This window comes from Paroedura picta, chromosome 5 (genome assembly GCF_049243985.1).
Source record: "Paroedura picta isolate Pp20150507F chromosome 5, Ppicta_v3.0, whole genome shotgun sequence".
NCBI classification, from domain to species: domain Eukaryota; kingdom Metazoa; phylum Chordata; class Lepidosauria; order Squamata; family Gekkonidae; genus Paroedura; species Paroedura picta.
Window position 1 is genome coordinate 57,769,922 of NC_135373.1, and position 25,858 is coordinate 57,795,779.

The window sequence follows — 25,858 nt, forward strand, 5'->3', positions numbered from 1 at the left end:
AACAGTCAGGACCTTCAAAGATTGAATGTCTGCATTAATATTAAGATTATATAATTTTATTGTGCACAATCTAAAAAAACGTTTAAGAATTAAAAACGTATGTACAGCCCATAGGCTATTGCAAAACAGTGTGCTATGCACTATATGAACCAACAGACTGACATGCTTCAGCCCTTGTAGGACCTTCTTCAAAGGTCTGGTTATAACACACACCAATTCATTACACCTATGAAATATGTGTAGCAGCCAATAAAAGCTCCAAAGTGAGAGCTGTAAAGTATCAAAGGCAATCAATGGATGAAGATGCCTATTAGCCATTAGCTTTCTTCTAAAGGCTGCCAAAAATTTCACTGGTGTGTTCTCTTATTAGTGCAATGTATTGCAATGAATGGGGGTGTCTCAAAGGGCTGTTGTAGGAAGAAAAAGAGGAGGAAAAATTCAACACCACAAGGGTCTTCTGCTCACAGGTATTTTTCTCCTTCTGTGCAGCATATCTGTAAATCTAAAACATATTTAATCAAACATAAAAGAAAATTAAAAAATACATTCAACTTCTGACACACATGAATAAAGTAAAATTTGATGGACTCCCTTCTCAAGGATCGACTCTGTATCTGCAATGAGGGTCAAGTAGAGAACACAGAACACATCTTATTTGAGTGCAAGCTGTATAATCATATTCACACAGGTGCATTAGTACCAATGCTTATAGAATGCCCTCACGACCTGAGAAAGCATCGCCTGCAAATATTGCTATCAGATACAGATAATTTGTTAACTAGGAAAGTAGCAAAATTTGCGTGGCTAGCTTTAAGAATTAGGAAAGATTGGGTCACTCATGTATAGCCATAATAGGTCCACAGAACTTCTTAAGTTTTTTGGTTAGTAAATATTATCGAACGTCTCTTAATCTTGTCTTTTGTTTTATATTTTAACAGCTTTGCTAGTTTTATTGCTTTTATGGCTCATTTTATCCTTGTAAAATAGTCAACAGCAGTTAATGCTTCTAATTGTTGGCTTTTATGGTGGAGAAGTTTTATTGTTGATGCATTTTTAACCTTTTAATGTATTACCTTCCCTTTTACAAACTGCTATTGTATAGTAGTGCATCTAAAATTTTGGTCTAAATGACCGTAAATAAAGATTCAATTCAAGTAAAATACTGAGGGCATGATCCAGCTGGCCGAGAAAGTTTCAAGCTCCTCAGATGTAAATTTTAAGGACATGATGAACTCTTCCAGTAAAACCAGTGGCATTTTCAAGTGTTTAAAATATAAAATACTTATTTGAGGTGAGGCAACATGCATATTGGGCATTTTAGGGCCATTTAGGATCTGTATATTTTCAGATGTGCTTACTTTAAAAGTATCTTTTGAAACCAACAACCTCTGCAGACCAATATGTTCTAACAACAGTATGCTCTTATGATTAATAATCTGCTATTAAAGATCAAGGTCTTCAGGTGTCACGTGGAAGAAGGCACCAGTACACAGAAAGATCTTCAAAACAGCAGGTGACCAATATGGCAGCATTATTTGCTAGCTCTTTTACAGAACATAGCATTAGACACACCTGTGAAGAAAGAGACTGGAGAAGAGCTGTCTCGAGGTAAAAACACAAAGCACAACATAAAGCAAGACAGACAGGTTGGAAGGTGGGGGAAGAAACAGAAATAAGCAGCCTGTCATCAGCAAATGGCACAGGGACTTCCCCTAGATTTTTAGCACCTGTTCATCTTCATATAATATATATGTGAACCATCACCAGACTTTATATAAAAATGAAAACAAATACTACTAGGGAGGGAATATGGTCTATTTTTCATTGTGGGAAAAACAGAAGAAGTATCTAAACACCTTTGTGTCTTGTTAATATTTACCTACCTTCACAGCTGCACTAATAGTTTGCTCAGAAGCTGCTGGAAATGCACTTTGGTTGGAGACTACCTGAAAGACAAGCAGAACAACTCTTGTTTTTATACTGAAGTCCCAGGGAAGCCAACACTCGTCTACTTCTACACTTATATGGTGTCAGCAATGGGCCTCTGTGTTCTTAAGCTCTAAGGGGGCAGATACAAAATGCCTGTTTGAGGCTATGACCCTAAATCAGGGTAGCCAACTGCAGGCTGTGAAATTCACGGAGATTTGGGACTGGAGCTTGGGAAGGGTGAGGGTTTGGTGAGAGGAGAGACCTCAGCAGGGGAGAGTACAAGCTGCCACTTTCTCCAGGTCGTTGACTGCTGTAGCCTGGAGATCAGCTGAATCACTGGGAGATCTCAAGCTCCAACCCCCCCCCCGCCCAAGGTTGGCAATCTTGATCCCATTTCGATATGAGACTCTACAGGAAATGGGGTGAGACTGCTGGTTAGCTGCATAGCTCTTCCTGTCTCTGCTGCAGAAAGCACACTGGAATCCCTTCCATCCTTGCCCTCCCCCTGATGAAAACCACTTAACTATTATGTTGACAACTATAATAAAACCATGACATGTTCCATAATAGCACAAAAATAAGTTACATTTGAAGGTATACATATCATTATCTATTTCATTTCTAGTCCATGTTTCTCGCAGAGACTCTCAATGGATTACAAGTTTTTTAAACTAACAAACTCCAGACTACAAACATAAATGGTACAGAAATACACCAGGGGTCCCCAGCATGGTGATCATGGGCACCATGGTACCCACCAACAACTTTCCACGTCGTTTTTAAAAAGTGGGTGGGGTTTTTGCTCAGCCGGGCTTCTCAGAGGCCACGGGAGATCTGATCAGCTGTGCAGATTTTTTTTTTTTGTTTGGGCAGGAGCTGCTACCACGGCATAAGGATTTTCAATATGCTGCTGAAGGTAAGCTATGTAACTCTAAAAAATATTTATAAATAATCTATTCATTTTAGAAGGCATCTCTTGCTTGGTGGGGTGTTCCTTCATGTGTATACAGGGCATTTTGTGATGTTTACACTGGTAGGAGGTGGCACTGAACCTAGTACAAAGCAGCAGCCTCTGTTCCTTCATGCTTTTTGGGGTGTGTGCTCCCAGTGAGGTTTCCAGACTTTGCAGCAGGCCCTGCATCAGATTCCACCCTCCCCTTACAACTGCTTCTGTGCCTGGTCAGGTTTGCCATCTCTGTTGCCAGTCCTGCTGTGGCTTTCTCCCTCCTCCCCATCAATGCTGCTGCTGTCCCCAGACCTGGCACGGTTCAAAGTCTCTGTTGTGGGGCTCACTGTGGCTTTCTCTCCACCCCCCCCCACCCGCCCTCACTGATGATGCTGCCACCCCAGGGCCAAGAAAGACTCCCAGCATCTGTAAGCAGAGCCCACTGTGGCTCCCCTGCCCACTGCACCCACTGATGCTGAATGAAAGGTAAATTTTTATGTCTGCATATATGCAGACAACACGTTTGTTTGGAGGGGATTTATACTCCCAAATGTATTTTTCTTTTAAAATTTCTACAGATTTTTCTGGAAACGTAGAGAAACCTATTTGAGGAAAGTATGTCCCCTGTGAATCCAGGTATCTGCATATAATGGAGCACACTTGCAAAATCGTATATAGACATAGAATCGTAGAATCATAGAGTTGGAAGGGGCCATACAGGCCATCTAGTCCAACCCCCTGCTCAACGCAGGATCAGCCCTAAGCATCCTAAAGCATCCAAGAAAAGTGTGTATCCAACCTTTGCTTGAAGACTTCCAGTGAGGGGGAGCTCACCACCTCCTTAGGAAGCCTATTCCACTGCTGAACTACTCTGACTGTGAAAAACTTTTTCCTGATATCTAGCCTATATCGTTGTACTTGAAGTTTAAACCCATTACTGCGTGTCCTCTCCTCTGCAGCCAGCAGAAACAGCATCCTGCCCTCCTCCAAGTGACAACCTTTCAAATACTTAAAGAGGGCTATCATGTCCCCTCTCAACCTCCTTTTCTCCAGGCTGAACATTCCCAAGTCCCTCAACCTATCTTCATAGGGCTTGGTCCCTTGGCCCCAGATCATCTTCGTCGCTCTCCTCTGTACCCTTTCAATTTTATCTACATCCTTCTTGAAGTGAGGCCTCCAGAACTGCACACAGTACTCCAGGTGTGGTCTGACCAGTGCCGTATACCAGTGGTCCCCAACCTTTATTAGGCTGGGGACCGGCAGGGCATCGGGTCGCGCCCGCAGGGACCGCGCCCGCGCGGGCCACGCCCATGCTTCGGGCCGCGCCCGCGAGCCGCGCCCGGCCGCGCCCGTGGGCCGCACCCGCGGATCGGGCCGCGCCCGCGAGCCGCGCCCGGCCGCGCCCGCGGGCCGCACCCACGGATCGGGCCGCACCCGCGGATCGGGCCGAGCGGGCGCGGCCTGCACGGGCGCGGCCCGGCCCTGATTCCCTCTCCCCGCCCTCCCGCAGTAAGTAGCTTCCCGGGCCGCAAGCTTGCAGCCTGGGAAGTTTTTTACTGCGGGGGGGCGGGGAGAGGGAGCCGCGGCCCGGCGCCATGGCCTTTGCGGCCCGGCGCCGGGCCGCGGCCCGCAGGTTGGGGACCACTGCCGTATACAATGGGACTATGACATCTTGTGATTTTGATGTGATGCCCCTGTTGATACAGCCCAAAATGGCATTTGCCTTTTTTACAGCTGCACTTTATCACTCCCTGTGATTGGCTCTACCTCCTGTGGTAGCCATATAGTGGATGTGCTCACCAATCTATGTCAGAACTCCAAAGTTGTTAAAAAAAGTTAGTATACCATATACATCAGAAAACAATGAACACCAGTATAATGCATATTATATTAACAGTGCAATAAAACCATCTGTTTTCTTTTACAGACATTACATGTTTTTCCACAGGCATTCACTTGCACATAATCCTGAATTCACAGCACTTAAAAAATTAAAAGGTATTGATGTAACATCTTGCAACATACGGCTTCCTTTCTCCTTTGCAATTATTCTGAACTTACTCAGCATTCACACTAAAGTGCATGCTAGCAATTCTCCCTCCCCTAAATCTTTTTAAGAGCTTGTTTTTGTTACAGCCAATTTAATCCAAGTATTCTGAAATGCAGTTTACCAAACACATGAGAAAACAAGTGATTTATATTCCATGATGATGTCTGTATACAATTTGATTGTTAATCCCTGATTCAGTGATTATGAGGGAAAACATTACTTTTGCCTCTATTGTGCCTTCTGGTTATGTCTTTGATTCTGACTACAGTGGCCAGGATCACATTGGAATTACTCAAGGGGACCTAGGGTACTTCTGAAGCAAGTGACGTCCATATATAGGGTTGCGATCCCATTGATCCTTTCTACCAGCAGAGGTGTTTTCCTCAGGTGGATGGACCTTCTCCAACATGAGGCCCAGAAGTTCATCTTGCATTGGGGAAGGCCCTTTCCACCAAAAGAAAGTGCTTCTGCTAGTGAAACAGGTCTGCCAGATCCAGCCTGAAGAATGCAAGACAGCTTCCTGAGGACCTGCGATTTAAGCAAGGGGAAAGTAAAAAACCCACCAAGCCTTTCAGCACAATTAAATTATGCTCTTTGGAGTATATTATGACTCAGATGAAGAACTAAGCAGTCCTTTGTAATTATTACAGCAAATATATAACCATCTGTAGCTTGGTCAAGAGCACTCAAGAGAGCATCATCTGGTCCAAGTCCATGCCAGCCTTCAACATTACCAGGGAAAACTAAAAAGCACATCATGGGAATAAAGGCACCAATTAGCAAATACAAAAAGACAACAACAAATCTATATCTATTAGGTAGAAGTTTAACAAAGTCACATACAACAGTGGAGTTCTATGTCAATCTTTACAGAAAACATTTAAGAAGTGTTCACATTAGGGGGTGTGCAACCCCCCTCTGGCATTTTTTCAGATATACTGAACCCCCAATATTCCCAAATCCCAACACCGGTATGGTATTTGGATTTGGCAGATATTTGGGAATAATGCATTTTTTCAGCTCCATGACTCTGAGGATGTAATAAGACTGAGATCCCTTTAAATGGCTTGGACTCGGAATTCACTCTAAGTCACGATTTCACAGCTGGGAATGGAAAAGGCATTTAAAGGTATCTCAGTCCTTTTAAATGCCTCAGATTCAAAATTTACTCTAAGCTGCAAATTCGTGGCTTGAAGTGAAGAAGGCATGCCTCAAATTCATGACTTTGCAGCTTGGAGTGAACTTTGACTTTTAAACATTTGAAGGGATCTTGGTCCCATTCCCAAAAATCTCGAATATTTTCAATATTTTCATGCATGTCCCTGATTCACATTCATCTTCTCCAATTTGATTCAGAACTGACAGAGAAACATTAAGACCAAAACTTCATAAAAATACTTTGGCATCCCTGGCACTTACTTTTAGCACAGACTGGTGTAACCTGTACAGTGAATTCACCACAGCAACATTTCGTCTTTGTCCTTCAGTTAATGGTCCAATTACTTGGCTGGCATCTCCTTGCGTAGAGAGCTGCAGACAAGACAGAAGAGTCAGTGCCCCATTGAACTTCCCAATAAGCAGACCCTTTAGGTGAAGACATTTTCTTTGTTGAGGAAAAGTAATGAACATGTAGACATGATGCCTTTGCAGAAACTGAAGTTAGTCTACATACATAATTCCTCAGAGGCCGCCCCCTGGCATATTTTGACACGTAATTGTTCCCTTCCCCATGTCCCAAGGTTACAAAAATGAAAGTCACAAAAACACTCCGCGTAGACGTGCCAATTCATCTGCCCAAGGCCAGAGAGGTAACCCAAGGGCTCAACAGAGGCACTTGGAAGTTTACTGATCTATCTCCCAGAAGGGGGGCACTGAAAGGAAAATAACAAAGAAAACTACCAGGCATCCCATTTGGTCAAGTAATGGTATGAAACCCAAGAAAAGCTAACTACTAACATAATGGTAAATAATACAGCAGAAACAATCAGAAAATTGAACAATCAAACATGGCAAGAGTATATAAAAACAGGATCTTGACAATAAGGACTACGAGGCAATTAATCCAAACATATAACATTTTGCCTCTTAACACGGCATGAAAGGCAAAATAAAATTCAATGTTATCTTAAGACCGAATGGGAATTTTTCTTACCATCTTCCCCTAGCAAATATAACGTCTTGCATTTTAACATCTTTAACCGCTCTGCGGGAGCGGTATAAATAAAACGCTAGGGGCCTTGGGGTGGGCCCTGTCCGTGATGGGGCAGGGCGCCCATACTCAGTTTTGGGAGAGCCTCATGGAGTTCATCCCTGTCTCATTTCTAGCTCACCTAGAAAATGTAACCCACAAAGCAATTCCTTCAGTCATAGACATACAATTCATAAATGGACTAAATCACTGCATGCTTCCCAACGGCTACTGGCAAAAAAATTCAGTAACATTATTTTTAGTAAAAAAAGGAGGAGGCATGGTGATAAATCAGTTGAATAAAGCTATTTTATACAATATACTGATGAAAATTCTTTCTCTCAATGTCCCAGAAACTGTCTGGCTTCCAAGGTAGCCATGAGTCTACTGATGGTAATCTGATCTTTCAAGGAAAGATGTAAACAAAAGAATTTGACAGAAATATTCTCTGTATTTAGATACATCAACAGTGTTGGAAAAAAAGGCTAGTGTGGGCTGTCCCTTTGTTACAGATATGCCAATTAACCTTTAGAAAAGGAAGGGAAAGGAGGGGGAACAAACTGTATGACTTTTTTACACCACCTCCATGCATAGGCACCTTTGCTCATGAGCTGGCAATTGCACTGAGGCAGGGGGCGGCACAAGGGTTACCAAATCTGGGTTGGGAAATGCCTACTGATTTAGGGGATGGAGCCTAGGAAGCGCATGGTTTGGGAAGGGGAGAAACCTCATTGGTCTACGTCCAAAGCAGCGTTTTTCTTCAGGGGAATTGAAAATCTGTTGTAATTCTAGGTCTCCAGACTTCATGTGGAGACTGGTAACACTTGGTGGGTTAACGTGTTTAGTCACCATATGTCAGGGTAGTGTATACAGGGTTTATTTCTCCCTGTAGCTGCCTCCCTCTACAACTTCACATTTGTCTACTGGCTCCTAAGGCTGTACCTTCTCCATCTCCTTGAATTAGCCTTGAATACCACAGAAGTTGTTGATGTGGAACACATCTTCTGGCATGCTCAGTGAAATGGAAGTAGAATGTATGTCCTGCCCACTAAGCACGCCAGAAGACGTTGAGTGGCAGCTGCCACGGAGGAGGCCAGCAGTGGTGGCAGCTGAGGCGGCTGGCCCAGCCGCACACCGAATTGGGGTCACTGTGGTGGAGGAGAAGGCTGGCCCAGCCACAGAGCCACCAAGAGCTAGCACTCATGGAGGCCAGGGCAGCCACTGTGGCAGAGCAGGCCGGCCCAGCCATGGTGCCACAGGAGCTCCCGAAGAGCCCTGCAGAAACCAGTCACAGGTCACCCAGCTGAGGTGGAGGAGGACTGCCAAACATGGTGGCTCTCCTCTCACAAAAGGTGAGGAAGGGAAAGGGAAGGGGAGGCTGGAGTAACTCTGTTGTGTCTGAGAGGGGGGGTAGACTAGGGACGAGGTCAGAGATGCGAGAGATAAGGGGGGAGATAGCAGGGGGACTGGGGGAGAAGGACTCTGTGTCTCCGTGTGTGTGTGTGTGTGTGTGTGTGTCTAAGAGAGAGAGAGGGAGGGGGGAAGGACAATGAAGGACATTGTGGAAGCGAAAGGTGGGGGGAAGGAGTCTCTGCCAGGAGTTTTGTTCCACATAAGGGACAAGAATCCTTGTCAGAAGGGTGTTTTTCCCCCCCTTTATCCTTCCATATGGGGCTCAGCCCCCCTACCTAATGTCAAGGGGGGCATTTAGGCCCTTCTGCTACCCCCTCCCAATGTCCATGCTCCCACTCATAATTTCCATTGTGTCTATGATGTTAACAGGTTGGATGAAACATTCTTTGTTCTCTGCAGTAGAGTATTTATTGATTTATGTGATAGCTCCTTTACCAGATACAACATTTTGAATAAAGAAATTTATCACTGCATTAGAGTAATGGAATACAATGTAATTGTTCTTCAAAACCTACAGCTAAAGAATTTCTGCCACTGAATTCAGTCTACCGGCTAAAACATTGTCTTCAGAGAAAATAATAAGAACAAGAACTGAAGGCAAGGGCAAGGGGAATACGTGAGGTAAAAGGTTACAGAACAGATAGGACAGAGTTTGAAAGATGTGAGGCGTTATCTCAGATCCAAAAGAGAGATCAGAACTGGGAAAGGCAGAAACATTTGCAACAGCAAGCAATATATAACCAAAGAGAGATAACCCTGAATCTTTCAGATCCTGAAGATAACTGATGTTTGCAGCATATACAGCATAATAAAAGCCCTGCTGTGTTAATCCTGAGAATTTTTAAAAATCTATTTTAAAACAGGTTTTTTTATAGGACTGATTCAAGTCAGGCAGAAGACTGCTCTATTTCAGAACAAGTGGTCTGGAAGAAAGGCTGCAAGGCTGCAAACCTCTCTAGGTTTAGAAGGTTTCTTGTAAGGAGGGGACCCTATCTGGGCAGCAGGGTGGTATATAAATAATTTAAGTACATAAGAAATACAATAAACAACCCAGAATGTTTTATACTGATCTGGAAATATTCAAGTTACCTGTTTGTTTTGTTATATGTACAGGAACTAGATAATTTCAGCCATGACTTCTAAAATTCCTGTGATGTGATTAATAGAAAGTTTACACAGCTCTTGAAAACCCAGCTCTCCAGATTAGAGGCTACCACTCTTAATCACTACACCAAGCTGGCTCTCAATATAATTAGTGAACCAGTTTTAGAGGCATAGGTTCACTAATTATATTGGATGAGGGAACTTTGGCAAATTAGAGGCTGGTTTTCAATTTGCCCTTTATAGGCAAGATGTGCTGACTGAGCTAGTCCAGGGTTTCCTGGGTGACTCATCCATCCTTGACCCTTTCCAATCAATCTCAGGCATGGCTATGACACAAAGATGGCTTAAGTCGCTGTGGTGGCTGATCTCCACCTTCAAGTCAATAAAGCAGCAGAGACTTCAAATAACTTTTAACAAAATGGCCATAAAGATCATTCTTGCTTCTCTAGTCTATTATTTAAATACCCTGCCTTCCTCCTGGGAGGGGGGGGGGGTAGGCCACCCTTTGCCATGATGCCTCAACCAAAAGTAGGGATGGGCACAAACTTTTTCACAACCTTAAATCTGTCACAAATTTGGCTGGTGCATTCCCCGCCCCCAACCCAGGTTCAGAGGATAATTTCTTGGACCTTCTGTCCAACTGGGTTGAGGAGGAAGAAGAAGACTTGGTTCTTATATGCTGCTTTTCTCTACAAGAAGATGCACCTTCCCTTTCCCCTCCCCACAACAGACACCACGTGTGGTAGGTGAGGTTGAGACAGCTCTGACAGGACTGCTTGGTCAGAATAGTTTTTATCAGTGCTGTGACGAGCCCAAGGTCACCCTGTTGGCTATATGTGGAGGAGTGGAGAATCAAACCTGGCTCACCAGATTAGAAGTTGGCGCTCCTAACCACTACACCAAGCTGGATTCAGCAGATTTCTTGCTTCCCAGCCTATCAGCAGGAGTCCCATTTTATTTCCTCCCTCACTTGTCAAACCCCTTTTCTGGTGAATGCCAGCTTTCCCTCTCCTTCCTCCTGGTGCTGGAAGGATTGGCTCAGTCTTCGGTGCCATCCCCTTACCTACCCCTGAACGTTTTCTGTGCCCATCCTACCTCAGCTGTTCTGTCCTGTCATCTGCTGCCTTCATGCCCTATCTCCTGGAAGTTGCTGCTGCCTAATGTTACCTGGTTCTGCCATCACATCTGGAGTTTCTGTTTCAGAATGAGAAGAGGTGGGATAGTAGGAAGTCCAGACCATAGGGGTGCCTGCCTCCCCAGCCCCTTTCCTGTCCTGGGTTTTTTTGGCACAGGTGACTACTTTCCAGTGCAGTGGCCCTGCCTGGGTTCCTCCACCACTCACTCTACTGCTTGTCTTGAGTATGGACATTCACTTTGATCCTATTAAAGTTTCAAACAACAAAGATCATATCTTATGCCTTATTAAAACATAACTATGTCTCCTCATGTGACATTTAAATCTGAATTAAGGACTCTGTTTCTAGAAAGCAAACATGAACTTCACACACACTTAAAAGCAGCATTATTTTTCTCATGTTAGGTCTTCAAATTAAATATCTCATATTGTTTGGACACTAAGATATTTATCCCCCAGATAAAGGGAAAATACTAATGGATTGATGATACTGACCTGTGGGTCTGTTGCAGCCCTGCTATTTTATCTGGACCTTTTAGGATTATTTTTTACCTCGGCAAGCTCATTCAATTTTATTGTGTAGCAGTTCACAATTGGATATTTAAGCAAGAGGACCAGATACATTTTTCTTGGAGCTGTCTGACAAACTCACCACTGAAATAAAACTCAAATAATGTTTCATTTTTGAACTGAATGTAATGCAACACACAGCATTAATTTTTATGCAAAAGAACATAATGCTATATAATCAAAGACTATAATCAATAGTTTATCTAATGCCATGCTTCCTAACAGCAGTTTCTCTGTATTCATCCATTAAAAAACAGAGTCTTTAATTTACTCATAAAAGAAGCTGAAATGTGAGAGATCAACGTTCTTTGATTGTTCTCTCCTGTGCTAGCAAATTTCTGTTCCCTAATTGGTGTGTGTGGGGGGGGGGAGAAACAAATGAAAGACAGAGGTTTGCAAACATAGTAAGCCAAGTCATGACATATGGGACAAATACTTGTGCTATCAAGCAGAGATTCGATTAAATGAACAAGCTATGTAATGCTGTGGCCCAGGCCAGCACAGGGAGAGATCACACCTTTGGCTCTCTATGCTAGTCACTCAGTCCCAAATCCACTAGCATTCTCTTGATCATAAGAGTTATTAGGTAGAAAAATAGAGGGAACTGCTATGTATGCTTCAGAAAAAAATCTACTCTCACAAATGAACACCAGATAGTGTCAAAGACGGCTTTGTAATGGAGGTGGAATAAAAAGGGAGCTTGAGAGAAAAAGACGTAACTGAACATCCTAGATTCTAAAGAAGCAGACAGCTGCTAGATTCCTAGAAACTATTTGCATATCGTGATGACAAATGATACAGCCTCTTCAAAATATTCATTTTAACAAATTTATTTATCAGTTAAGACAGAGAGATGAGGAGGGATGGAAAGGTCACTCGGAATGGATAGCAGAATGAGAGCTGTTTAAAAAGTAATGTGACAAGATACCCGATTTTTTTTTAAAAGGGAATATTAGCTCAAATTTCTTAGACTAAAAGGAACACATCCCTCACTTCTAGACAACTTCATTTTCCAGTTCACAGTACAACACATTTTATCTATGTGCAGCAGGTGGGCCTGTTAGTGTATTTCTATCCACCCACATGGGAAGCTTAACAGAAATAGCATCAAAGTAAAAGAACATACAGTACTTTATATTACCACTCACACAGTATGAGCCAACTGCACATATTGCTCAAAATGAGAGAAGGATTTTAAAAATTACAAGCATTTGGGGAACAATCCTTCACTGACAAACAGAAAGGGATTATTTATTTGCTCCATTCTGATAAACTTCCAAGAAACCATTTAAATTTGCTTGTAATATTTTATTTAAGTTATTATATAACATGCATCTAATTAAATGTGAACGAGGGTTTTTTGAACACTGCATCGTATGATTTGTACCACAGTCCTAAAACTGCACATCTACGATAATATTTCAACTATGGTGTCCCCAGAATTTAACCAGAATCTTCTCATTAATGACAGGGATATGTTCTTAGAGTGGCATTTATTTATTTACTTAGCTGAATATTTATGCCCCCCTTTTCCCCCCATATGATCCCAAAGTGGTTTAACACCTTACTTCCTTCCTCTATTTTATCTTCGTGATCACCACCAAGTTTGTGCAACTGGGCTAAGGTCACCCGATGGACCTCCGTGGCTTAGGGACTTGAAACAACAAAAGATGGAACAAAATGACCCAACTTGTGTACACAAGCTAGGAATCTAAAAGGTTGAGCAGCAGCAGAATATGTATTAATATTTATTTCAATACATGTGCACAACTTAAAAACATCAACATATGTCAAACACTATTGCACAAATCCAAAACATTTTTACACATTGATAAATGACAAGAAACAGATAACCAAATGCGTTTCAACCCCCTTTGAGGACTTCTTCAGTGGTCTAACATTTAAATGTACTCATGTGTTGTAATCATGGAGAGTATAAGATGGTAACAATCTGAAATAGATCAAAATGTATTATGGAGAGCATTGTTATGCAATAAAAATCCATTAACTGTTTTTTTTATATATGTCTGTGTATAAATACTTAGGGTGATGATTAGTCACATGAATGGAGAGGCTCCCATACTAATGAAAAGTATCAAAATATATTGGAGCCCCCCCCCATTCAAATATTTAATCTTCAAAGTACACATTTTTTAAAAATACGCAAGTTAATTCATTATAAAAATCCAAAGAATGCTCCTATTAAAAACCTTGTATATGCATATTCACACCTTATAGAAGTCCTCACTGAGCCTGAGTGTATTTTCATGTGTCTCATGGAATGTACTGATAAAGTGACTGCAAAAAATGTTTAAATGTTTGCATTAACAGTCATGCTACCCAATAAGAATTATTAAAGGCACAAATAAGAGAGGATGATTCATCCTTTCAAGAAAACCTTTAAAACCAGAGAATCTGATTAAGGCTTTTATTCCTGAAAACAAATTTTCTTCATTTTGAAAACTGGTGAGACTGCATGTTTAAACACAAAGCACTGGAAGACCGTTTATGCACTGGAGGTTTCATGCCAGGCTGCAGGCTGGAGTTTTAGTTGTGGCAGGTTGCCCCATCTCTTCCTGCACCCACACGGGGGAGCATTTGGACCGGTGCACCTCATCTGCCACTGATTTGTGCTCCTGCACAGGAGCTGGGGCAGTAAAGTTCCCAGTCGAAGTAAGACCTCCTTTCCCAAATACACTTTATCCATGAATGTTGAGAATGTCCACGCTATCCATTTGGAACTCCACCAAGAGGTCAAATGGAAGGTGAGGATGTTATTGTAAAGACTGCAGAACTTTTTCTCCAAATGAGCTTCTTACAAAGCTCAAAATTCATGAAGGCTAAGAAGATTCTAAGAGCCCTGCTGGATCAAACCAATGGTTCACCTAGTCTAGCATCTAGCCCACACTGCAGTCAGCCAGTTACTCAAGAGGGCCAACAACAGTGCTTAGAGGCCAAGCTATTTTGCCTTCACCTAGGAGAAGTAGTGGTTATCTTTAAAAGTTCCACCAGCATCAAGAAAATATGCAAGTGCTCTACTTCCAACTCACTTTCAGGCAAAACTAAAGTCCTCCTTCAGGCAAAAACTAAAGACTTGCAGCCATTTCTCCAGATTGCCCTGGAACTCTGGTCTGTCCTAGTAAGGGCCCTAGTGAGAGCCTCCGCTTGTCAGTCCGGGGCCAAGGGGCCAATACGGGAGTTTTGATCATGGACACAGCCCACCCCAACACCCCTTACTGTTTTATTAAGAGGGAACAGATGATCTGGCTTCATTTTTGAAGAGTGGCCTGATAATGATCACTTCTTAATTGAGGGAAGCCTACAGGAATACTGAGGAACACCAGGGAGACATTCCAAAGCTCACTGAACAGGCAGCATGGAAGTGATGGGATTAATTTCTGACAAACACAGAGAGAAAAACCAGCCACAAACAAAGCTGGGTTCTTAATTAAGTGTGCTCCCCTAGACCGTTACTGACAGGCTTAATATAAACCAAATCAATGAGGAACTGTGCTCAAAGAAAATAATATATGAGGATGTACAAAGAACGAGGAGAGCAAGCATTAATATTTCAAACAAAAGATTCGCATGCTAGTTGCTGTGTCACAGACACATATACCAAACACACACAAACAACAGGTAGCTGAGACAAAATAAAGCTGGAGATGCTGCTTGCAACATACAAAAGAGGCACTGAATGAAATGAAGCACAACATGTTTCACAATGGCAGAGGCATTTCCTCTTTCTGCTCAACATATAAGTCCATAATGCTTATTGCCAATTAATCCATGTTGCCCAGGAGCTTGCTGTTTTTAGATTAATATACTGTCCCTATAGAGATGTGTTCAAGGTAGTTTACAAATCACAAAGAAAGAGAACCGTAACAACATGACTTTACATGCACATCAATATCAATATATACATATAACCCTAAAGTTGTGCTGACAGGCCCTGAATTTAGAGAATTTTCAAAAGAATCAGAAAGAAGGTAGGCTGATCAAGCATCTATGAGCCATGACAGCTAAACAGAAGTTCCATGTACAGAGGAAATACTTTCTTGGTCAGCCACTCTTTTTCAAGGCACATGTCCTCTGAGCTACATCTTAAGACCAGAGACATGGAAGACAATTGACTGCCTTTACAAGGAATGGGGTGAGCGTTAGAACTGGGACCAAACAGGGAAAGATTATCATCATTCCCTGCCTGTGCGCACCTAAAGGCTGCTACCAAAAGACAATGTGAGACCTGGCCCTATCCAGGCAATGAGTTCTTATATTCTGGTGTTACAGAAGAGCAGTGGTTCAGAGGGAAAGCATCTGCTTGGCAGGCAGAAGGTCACAGACTCAATATCTGGCATCCCCATGGAAAGACCCTGAAAAGCTGCCACCAGCCAGACTAGCTCCTATGAGTTGGAAGCAGTACTGGTCTTGACAGACAAATGGTCTGATGCAGTATCGTAGTTCCATATATGATCAATATAATAAGGAAATTGTAAAATCTGATTTGTTAATGATAACAAGTAAACGTAGAGCCTCTTGTGGAGCAGGGTGGTAAGGCAGCCGACATGCTGTCTGAAGCTCTGATCATGAGGCTGGCAGTTTGATCCCAGCAGCCGGCTCAAGGCTGACTCAGCCTTCCATCCTTCCAAGGTCGGCAAAACGAGTACCCAGTTTGCTGGGGGGTAAAATGGTAATGACTGGGGAAGGGAATGGCAAACCACCCTGTATTGAGTCTGCCAAGAAAATGCTAGATGGTGTCACCCCAAGTGTCAGACATTACTCGGTGCTTGCACAGGAGATACCTTTACCTTTACCTTAACAAGTAAGCACTAAACAAGCAGTACATTCATGTTATGTTAAATGTAATGCTAACATCTGCAAACAATACTGTCCTTATACTGACTAGGAGACAGACAGGAACCCACACTAAATCTGACAGGTCATGCTACACAGCCTGCTGGAAAACCTATGGAATGACATTGGCAGCTGCAAAAAAATGTTACCTCTCTGCTACTGCTGTATCAGCTCCTTCACAACCATCCCAGATAGTAAGTTGTGATAGTTTTGCAACGTTTTTTGGCTGACAAAATATTGCAAACGCACTTTGATCTGGACGCCTGCTGTAACAAAGGTAAGTCAGAAGAAATGCCTAATGCATGCATCCTTTTGATTGTGTCGTCTGCCTTGAGTCTCAGTGAGAAACAGAGACTATCTGTACACAGCCCGTGGCGCCACGGGCGCCACGGACTGTATAAAGGAGTAAGGGGTAGTGGGGAGGAGTTAGGGCGGGACCGGTCCGGGATAAAAACTTGGAGGGGCCAATCAGGAGCCGCGAAGCGGCTCCTGATTGGCCCCTCCAAGTGTCCATCCCGCCCGAAGCAGGCAATGGGGAGCCGCGCGAAGCGCGGCTCCCCATTCCCTGCTTCACCCGCACAGCGACAGGTAAGCGCTTCGGGGGCCGTTCGCCGCTGTGGGAGGGTCGGGGTGGTGGGAGCCGGCCTTCTCTGGGCGTCCGGAGCGCCCTCGCGGTAGCGAGGGCGCTCCGGAGGCCCAGAGAACGCCGTTCGCCGCTGGGGGAGGGTCGGGGTGGTGGGAGCCGGCCTTCTCTGGGCGTCCGGAGCGCCCTCGCGGTAGCGAGGGCGCTCCGGAGGCCCAGAGAACGCCGTTCGCCGCTGGGGGAGGGTCGGGGTGGTGGGAGCCGGCCTTCTCTGGGCGTCCGGAGCGCCCTCGCTACCGCGAGGGCGCTCCGGAGGCCCAGAGAACGCCGTTCGCCGCTGGGGGAGGGTCGGGGTGGTGGGAGCCGGCCTTCTGTCGGCCCCGGCTGCGGCCTCGCCCGGCGAGCCCGCTCCCGGGGCCGACAGGACGCCGTGGGAGCCTTTGGGGAGGGTGGGGGGGCGGGAGCCTCCCTTCCCAGCCCCCCTTTTCGCTCCGGCTTCTGCCGGGGCTGAGCTCTCCCTCGCACCCAGAAGCCTCCTTTCCCAGCCCCCCTTTTCCCTCCGGCTTCTGCCGGGGCTGAGCTCTCCCTCGCACCCGCGAGGGAGATCTCCGCCCCGACAGAAGCCCCCTTTCCCAGCCCCCCTTTTCCCTCCGGCTTCTGCCGGGGCTGAGCTCTCCCTCGCACCCGCGAGGGAGATCTCCGCCCCGACAGAAGCCCCCTTTCCCAGCCCCCCTTTTCCCTCCGCCTTCTGCCGGGGCTGAGCTCTCCCTCGCACCCGCGAGGGAGATCTCCGCCCCGACAGAAGCCCCCTTTCCCAGCCCCCGTTTTCCCTCCGGCTTCTGCCGGGGCTGAGCTCTCCCTCGCACCCGCGAGGGAGATCTCCGCCCCGACAGAAGCCCCCTTTCCCAGCCCCCCTTTTCCCTCCGGCTTCTGCCGGGGCTGAGCTCTCCCTCGCACCTGCGAGGGAGATCTCCGCCCTGACAGAAGCCTCCTTTCCCAGCCCCCCTTTTCCCTCCGGCTTCTGCGGGGGACGGGCTCTCCCCCCCAGCCCATCTAGCGCCCATTTTATTTAAATTTAAAATGGGCTTGAAATCTAGTAAATACATAATGTAAATAAAATGAGACTATCTCCTCTACTTTAATATCTTAGCACATGATAAACTTGAGAAGCATGCCATCAGATTAAACCAACTCAACTGATCATAGCAATGCATTTGTCTTCATATGAAAATTCCCAGAATCCAATCATCTGCCAGTGAAGTTGTGGTCACTCTCTACTATACAGACCCCAACTTCGAGCCTGCAGGCACCTATGGAATTCTGGGAACATATAGCAGACCAATGCAATGAGGGTAGGGTCAGTCACAAAAGGTCAGAAAGGTTGTGGGTTATGTGTTGTCCTGTGACAGGCAGCTGCTCGTGAATAGATGCCCCTTGCAGAATGAAAGGAGATGCCTACTGGGTTCTTCTAATGTGCCCTGACTCCAAGATGGAGGAATTACAGTTAAATCAGTGTTTGGACTATTTGGTTCCAAAGAATGGGGAAGCTTTGCTCCCTATGCAGTGACAGAGAGAATGCCAAGTCCAGTGATAGGACAAAAAAATCTGTGCCCATGACAACACTGAGGGTATACAGCTACCTGCTGAGACAAGCTTAGCAAACTTCTTGGAGGAAACATCTTGGAGGGCCCATATCCAGCCTGTGCTACGTCAACTGCATGGGTTATCCGTCTGTTTCTGGATCAAGTTCAAGACTTTGGTTTTAACCTTCAAGGCTATGTCCTGCCAATCTGAGGGACCACTTGTCTGCCTATGTCTCCCGCAGGGTGCTTCACTCTACTGGTATGAATCTCCTGGTGATTCTGGGCCCCTGGGACGTCCAACTGTCCTCGACCAGGGCCAGGGCCTTTTCAGCTCTGGCCCCAGCCTGGTAGAACTGGGGGCCCTGATGGAGCTATCAACGTTCCGCAGGGCCTGCAAGATGGAGCTCTTCTGCCAGGCTTTTGGTTGAGGTCAGGGGAAATGCTGGGGCTGATATATCTGGGGGTTCCACCCTATATCAATTTTCCAAGCTTAGATGCTGGTTAGTATATCTGACGGCTGGGCAGTTACATCATATGCCATTATTGGCAGGATATGGACGACCGGAAAGGGAGTTGGTGAGGTATTTTCTGATTTTTATCCGCTATCTTGCTGTTTTTGGTTTGTATGTGGTTTTAGGGTTAATTGGGGGAAATTGTTGGTTTTACTGTATTGTTGGTTTTATTGTTGGTTTTTACTGTTGGTAATTATTGTTGGTTTTATTGTATTTGGCTCTTTGCCTTTTTGTTTCTGTAAGCTGTCCCGAGCCGACGTGTCAGGAGGGGCGGGGTATAAATTAAATAAATGAATAAATGAATAAATGAATAAATGAATAAATGAATAAATGAATAAATACTAAAATACTAAAATACTAAAATACTAAAATACTAAAATACTAAAATACTAAAATGATAAAAACAAACTACAGGTCAGTCAGCTGGTTGGGAGAGACCTGAAGTCTTTGGTTTTTGTTCTTCTGTTCTGTTCAAGATTTTCTGAATTTTAATCCAAAAATGCAAGAAGCAAGCAGACTCCAGGAAACACATGCAGCACAGGGGATTGCTATTCCCATTGGATAGGGACCTCTGATGATCATGCAAAATCATGCGAGTTAGTGCTGGGTTGCACAGCTTTGCATTTAGCAGCTAATTCTCCAAGCACTAGGAAAGGCTACTGTTTCTAATAAACTCTCATACCCCCTTGTCTTCTACAGACTTAGAAGGAGCATGACTCTGCTTAGGATCACACCATTGGCTTCTGTTTCATTTGTTGTTGCTTTTTTAGGAGTTCACTGCCTCAAGCAGAATTGATTTCAGGGCACTTAGCGCTCACTACAGCTCATTCTTGCAAGTTTTTCCTGTCAAATCTTGAGGGTAAAATGTAGAACAACTTGAAATTACAAGATATCTCAGACAAGACAGCAGCATAGAACAACCAATTTCAAGTGCAGTCGACATTGGATATTTCACCACTAGCAAAATGCACAATACAAATACATTGAACTGCCCACACTGTATGGCCACCTTATTTAGTTTTAGAGGAAACAATTTAGTAGTGCAATTACTTACAAGCTGTTCAGATTTTACAGCATACAGTTGAATAGTCTTTGCCACATTTTTAGATACTGCCAGGCTGAGGTCTGGATCCACAGCAGCCACATTTAGCTCACTAGGGGGGGGGGGGAGAAAAAGAACATCTCTTGAAATAACATTGGCTTTTTAGTAGAGTTTTTTTTTTAACTTCAGCTATTATTCCTGATATTGCAGTTCACTATATGCTGCTGCAACCCACCTTTTCAATAAAAAAATGGATGTGGATCATAATTAATTTTCCCTTGGGGGGGGGGCAATCTGGCACGCTGGTATGGTTTGCAACACTTTCAGCTGAGAAGAGCATGTGACCCGCTGTCAGCCTGAAATGGCAATAAGCCATTTCAGCCCAGTGTTTTGTTACCCCCTTCCCCCGCTTACACATAAGGAGGAGCAAAATGAACCAGTTTGAATCAGATAGGTTTGTGCGTGTGTGTGTATGTGGGGGGGGGGGGGTTTGGTTCATCTGGGTTTGTGGTTCAATTTGAGAACACGCCAAACCTTGAACTGAACCAGAATTCTCTGATTCATGTCCTTTCCTAATATAGACTGTTCAAAACATTTGGAGACTTTTCTAAACAGGGCTGGCAGGTTTTTCCAACTCATAGGAACTAGGCCCAAGGACAGGTTGTGACAGAACGCATCTTGTGATTGTCTTCAAGGACAGTCACATGTACAACATATTACAAGAGCCAAGTTCAAAGTTACTGTGATCCATATGGTCAAATCAGCTGAGTCAAGATAGGGAACTAACCTCCATGCTAGGTCAAGATGGAGGAAGGAATTTTTCACAGCTGAGTTCACCTGTTTCTTCAGCCACAATGCTGAGTCAAGTAAAATCTCATGATTCTTAAGCAGTGAGCTGTACCCTACCACATGTGAGGGAGCACAATACCCCATAGAATCGCCGAGGGTCAGACACGACTGAATGGATATCATAATCATTATCACAATATCCTCTGACAGCCTTTCTCAACTTTTTTACCATTGAGAACCCCCTGAAACATTCTTCAGGCTTCAAGAAACCCCAGAAATGGTGCAATCATGCATAATATGGTTGGGAAGAATGGCTGTATAGACACCCCCTCCCCTTCCCACCCCATCCAGGCCCACCACTGATGATTTTGGGAGGGGAGGGTGAGTCAACATGACCCTATATGGTTATATAACCCAATAAATGTTCAACAAATATCACACCCAAACACATTAATTAAGTCCCACCCACTCCAGAAACCCTTCCAGGGCCATCAAGAAAGTCCAGGGTTTCACAAAAACCTGGTTGAGAAAGCCTGCTCTAAGACCTCAGCCTTAATGCCCAACATCATTTTTATCTTGTTAGGATTCAATTTTCAGCTTGCTCATCTTTAGCAATTCAACCATACTCTTGCTCAGGACTGCCCTGCCAGCATTAAGCAAATATAAAACCTGATCTCATTAGCATTTTGATGGCCCCCAACATCCAACACAATGGATAACCTCTTTCAAGGACTTTATATCCAAAATACAACACACAAATTACAAAGTATAGGTGATAGGTAATGTAACCTACAAAGGTAAGAAAATCACTTTTCTTTTAATACGCCTTTGCAACACACACTGGGCTAAAATTCCTAATACCATCAAACAACTGCAGTCATTTTCAGTTTTTATTTCAGATTGAATGGAAGCATTTGTGACTAAAAGAGGGGCTTGAACCACAGTTGTGCTGGGAACACACAACTGGATCTTCCATCTAAACGCTAGTTTTTAGTTTGGGACCAGAGGGTTGTGCACCAGTCTCGGCTTTTTCTCACAGCCCTCCCCTACCCCAGTCACTCACTGTCAACTCCAAGTTCACACAGAAGGGGTGTAGTAACAGTTCTGTGGCAGCCCACAGACACTTGGTTGAAATACAACTTCTAGCAAACAATGGTCTTCAATATTTCTTCTTTCCACTGTCTTTTAATGCCAGGCAAGGAACAACAGTAGAAATGTTCCTAAGCATAATCGTGTAACAGCTTTAGGAAATCAAATGTAATATCTGCAGGCCCAACAAAAAATTTCAGGATCCCCTCCCCCACTTTGCACAATAAAATGCAGAAGATAAGCTGATTTAATTTCACTAGTAATTGCCTGTATAATTAATGAGGAATCAAACATTTAGCTGTAATGAACTTTCATTTCTAAAAGTATAATTTAAGGAGGGGGAAAAGAGCAACACATTATAGATGGAAATTTATTTTAAGCACACATACCTTGCAATGGTTTTGATGATGCTGTCAAGCTCGTCAGTTGAAGGAGGATTGCGACCCCCAGGGGGAAAGACGAGGTTGATAGGGTCAAAGAGTCTTGATAATGACTTTGACAAATACGCAGCTTCATAAGGTTGCAGAGAGTCTTTCAAGGCTGTTTCTGGACTGGATAATAGTGGAATTTGGTTTAAAATGTTTGTTTCATTTTTTCAAGCAAAAAAATACAGCAGCAGATCTGGAGCTGGACTAATTTTAGTGTTCATAAGCTTTGAAGGGGCATGGTTCTTGTGGAATTAATAAGTTCAACTAGGACCTTATTCTTCAATCTGACAATTCTCAAGGCATTGATGTAATTCTTTTCCTAACAATATAGGGGAGAAAAGTCCATCAATCTTAAATCCCATAAATAACAGGAAGACTCACACCCCAGATGAAGATCAGTAGTACTTAGGAATTCATTCATCTTTTAAAATACACATTCTGATGAATTAGTTACCCAGAGTAATTTCAGCACATCAACCAACTTCAGTTAAAAGCATGTCATATTTGAATTCTTCAGTTCCTGCTGGTGGTGAAAAAACCCAAAGAGCTATTTCACATATGGAAACTCAAAGATGAATTTGCATCAATTAAAACTAATTAAAACTCAACTGTACATGCTAGTGGGAGCAAAGTAAATGTGCTCAACGGAAGACCAATACAAAAATTGCATTGTCTTTATGATTCAAAAAATGCGCTCTCTCTCTCTCTCTCTGGTAGTCAAATACTATGGATTCTCCAATAAAACTTCAAAAGAAAGACACTGCAGGATAGGGGGAAATTCTAGTCTGAGATTTCCTATATAATAATTATACACAGAATGCACATACTCATAATCTTGCTTCTTTTGCATGAATAGGTCATGTATATCATCTTCTATGTGCTGAAGTTCAACAAAGTGTTCCAAAGTTCCATTTGTATTAAAATGCCTTTGAATATTTTCACTGTATTGTTGAAGGCGCTTCCACAAGTCATTATAGAGCCTCAATAATTTAGGATATTCACCTTCAAGAGCTTGTTTCAGAAACATGGAAGCTGTAAGACAAAAGCCATGAATTCTTGTGTTGGACTGTATTAAATCCTGTGATTCTCTCCATTTTAAGAACTGGTCCAGTAGTATCTTAGAGTCAAGAGGACTTTCAGGGTATAAGCTTCTGAGTCAAAGCTCCCTTTACTAGATATCATTTTAAGAATGTGACAGTCTGGAAAGACAGTTTTTAAATAAATTCAGGTTTGTGTCAGGGTCTGTTTCAATTTCCCTTCTTTCCAAGATCAAACACAAGAGAAGATCAGGTCTGTTGCCTGCTCCCCTCATTAGTCCTGAGATAAGTGAACGCATGACTGAGGAAGTCCCTGGTGTGTCTAGCAGAAGGCTATTTTCACATGTTCTGTTCTAATAAAATACTATTCACAGTCTGTACAGTCCTCTCTCCTAACTCCTGTAATTTTACTGCTAAAATTATTACTTTATTAAACAGCCTTACTATGATAAATGATTGTTATTAATGTTGGCAAAGATAATTTAGACAAATGTTTGTTCCAAACTTCCTTGTCTTCTAGCTATTTTCACTGTCCTCCTTTCAGGGATTAATGTATCCCTGGGCTCATTCATGGCATTTGTTTTCAGGGCCATGGCTCAACCCTAGAACACAGAAATAGGAAGTCCATCTTAAGCAAGTACAAAGTGAATTTCCTTCACCAAGATATCAGGGACGAAGAGGAAAGGACTTTACTTCAGAGGGTTCCATCTTCTAAATGGATTTGAGATCTGACATCTAAAAATTAAACATGGTGTCTTTCCTCAGACATTATCACAATTCTAAATAGGTTTCAGGTGGGCAGCCATATTGGTCTGAAGCAGCAGAACAATGAGTCCCCTGAAGTTTGCTTGCACACAAAAGCTTATATCCTGAATAAAACATTGTTGGTTTGAAAGGTGCCACTGAACTCAAACTTTGTTCCACAATTCTAAATGTTCCAGCTTGATTTTGGGATTTTATTCTGACTCTGAATGTGTCCATTAATTTTGCTGCACGTTTCTTCTCCATGCTATTATTTATTACAATAATTTTATCCCATCTTTGGCAGGATCAAGGATGCCTCCACCATCTCGTTCACATCAGTACACAGCCTGCACAAGCTCCAAAGGCCTATCTAAACAGGATGGTCCTGCATTGCCCGAAAAGCTAGGACAAAGCAGAGGCCATCCTCACTTCTGGCAAACTGAAAGGGCCCTGGGGTAGTTGACAAACAAACAACTTTTAAAGAGGGCTCCTATAACAGGAGCTACAGAAAGGGCTTGAAGCAGCTTTGACTTTTGGATTTTATATCTCATAGCAAAATCAGTAGTACTTATAAGAAAAGACTCTTTTCTATCTATATAAATCTGGCTTGTTACTAAATAAACAGACATAGCTAAGGGCCAGGAAACCTTAGAATGAGGAATTCCATGTCTCATAAACAAGAAATAATTATACCCTTTAACACTCAGAAAGGAACAAGGGGAAAAATGGTAAGAAATAAATATAAGCTAAAGTAGGATGTTGCAAAAGCACAGTCTAGGTTTAAGAGCATGTAAGGAGGGGCCTTAAGCTATGGACAGATACCACAGCAGAGTGAGAATGGCAAGTGTGATTCCTCCCTCCTCCTGGTTTGGAAATCTAACCTTCCTCCCATTTTCCATTTCCCATGGTGCTGTGCTGTAATGGTACAGAAAGGCTGGGCAGGGCAAGAAAGGAAAGCCCCTTTTAAAGAGCTGCAAAATGGCTGTGGGGGGGGGGGGAGGATGTGCAGACGAACACTCTCTTGAATTGAACCAAAAGAGGTTTATTTTTGATTCAGTTTAAAGCAGAAAGCCTCAATAAGCTCACTAGTCATGTTCTGGATGAGCACAATGTTGTGTGAATGTTTCCTTTAAGCTTGGGGGCTTCTTCCTCTTCATGTAGCGAAGCAGCCTGGTTAACAGAAATTGAGTTGCCTGTGCCCAGGCGTTTTTTTTTTTTTTAATCTAGCAAATTAACAGAAGAAAAATATTGTTTGGATGGGCTCATCATCATCATCTGTATAACCTGGGGGAAAAATCTACATCCAGGCTCCACAGTCACTGACTAATAATATAATTATTATATTATTATCCTGTCACAATACTAAATACATAAACACACACACACTCATCTCAGTTTACTGCTTATTTTCTCCATCAACCTCTTTCAAGAATCTTGGGATTTCTCATTTTATTTTCATGATAACAAGTCTATGTGGTAGGAAAATTATGGAACTCTTCCCAGTTAGCATTACGACTGCATGAATATTTAAGTCTAGTAGCCCAACCGCCTGCATAATTACTACAGTCTAAACTTGTTGACTTCATAGAATCATAGAATCATAGAATAATAGAGTTGGAAGGGACCTCATGGGTCATCTAGTCCAACCCCCTGTACTATGCAGGACACTCACATCCCAATCGCTCATCTACTGTAACCTGCCACCCCTTTGCCTTCACAGAATCAGCCTCTCTGTCAGATGGCTATCTAGCCTCTGTTTAAAAATTTCCAAAGATGGAGAACCCACCACCTCCCGAGGAAGCCTGTTTCACTGAGAAACTGCTCTAACTGTCAGGATGTTTAGATGGAATTTCTTTTGAATT

The 25,858-nt window shown here is 43.4% G+C and overlaps 1 protein-coding gene across 1 annotated transcript in view; it reads right to left on the reverse strand.

Moving 5' to 3' along the window:
* Window positions 1-25,858, reverse strand: part of COG5 (component of oligomeric golgi complex 5) — a 171,703-nt gene that overhangs the window by 25,000 nt on the left and 120,845 nt on the right. Inside the window, exons 12-16 of the mRNA XM_077338169.1 lie at window positions 23,043-23,247; window positions 22,177-22,338; window positions 19,922-20,021; window positions 6,345-6,455; window positions 1,884-1,946 (exon numbers count right to left, since the gene is read on the reverse strand). Coding sequence (XP_077194284.1) covers window positions 1,884-1,946; window positions 6,345-6,455; window positions 19,922-20,021; window positions 22,177-22,338; window positions 23,043-23,247 — 641 coding nt within the window. The remainder of the gene's footprint in view (window positions 1-1,883; window positions 1,947-6,344; window positions 6,456-19,921; window positions 20,022-22,176; window positions 22,339-23,042; window positions 23,248-25,858) is intronic.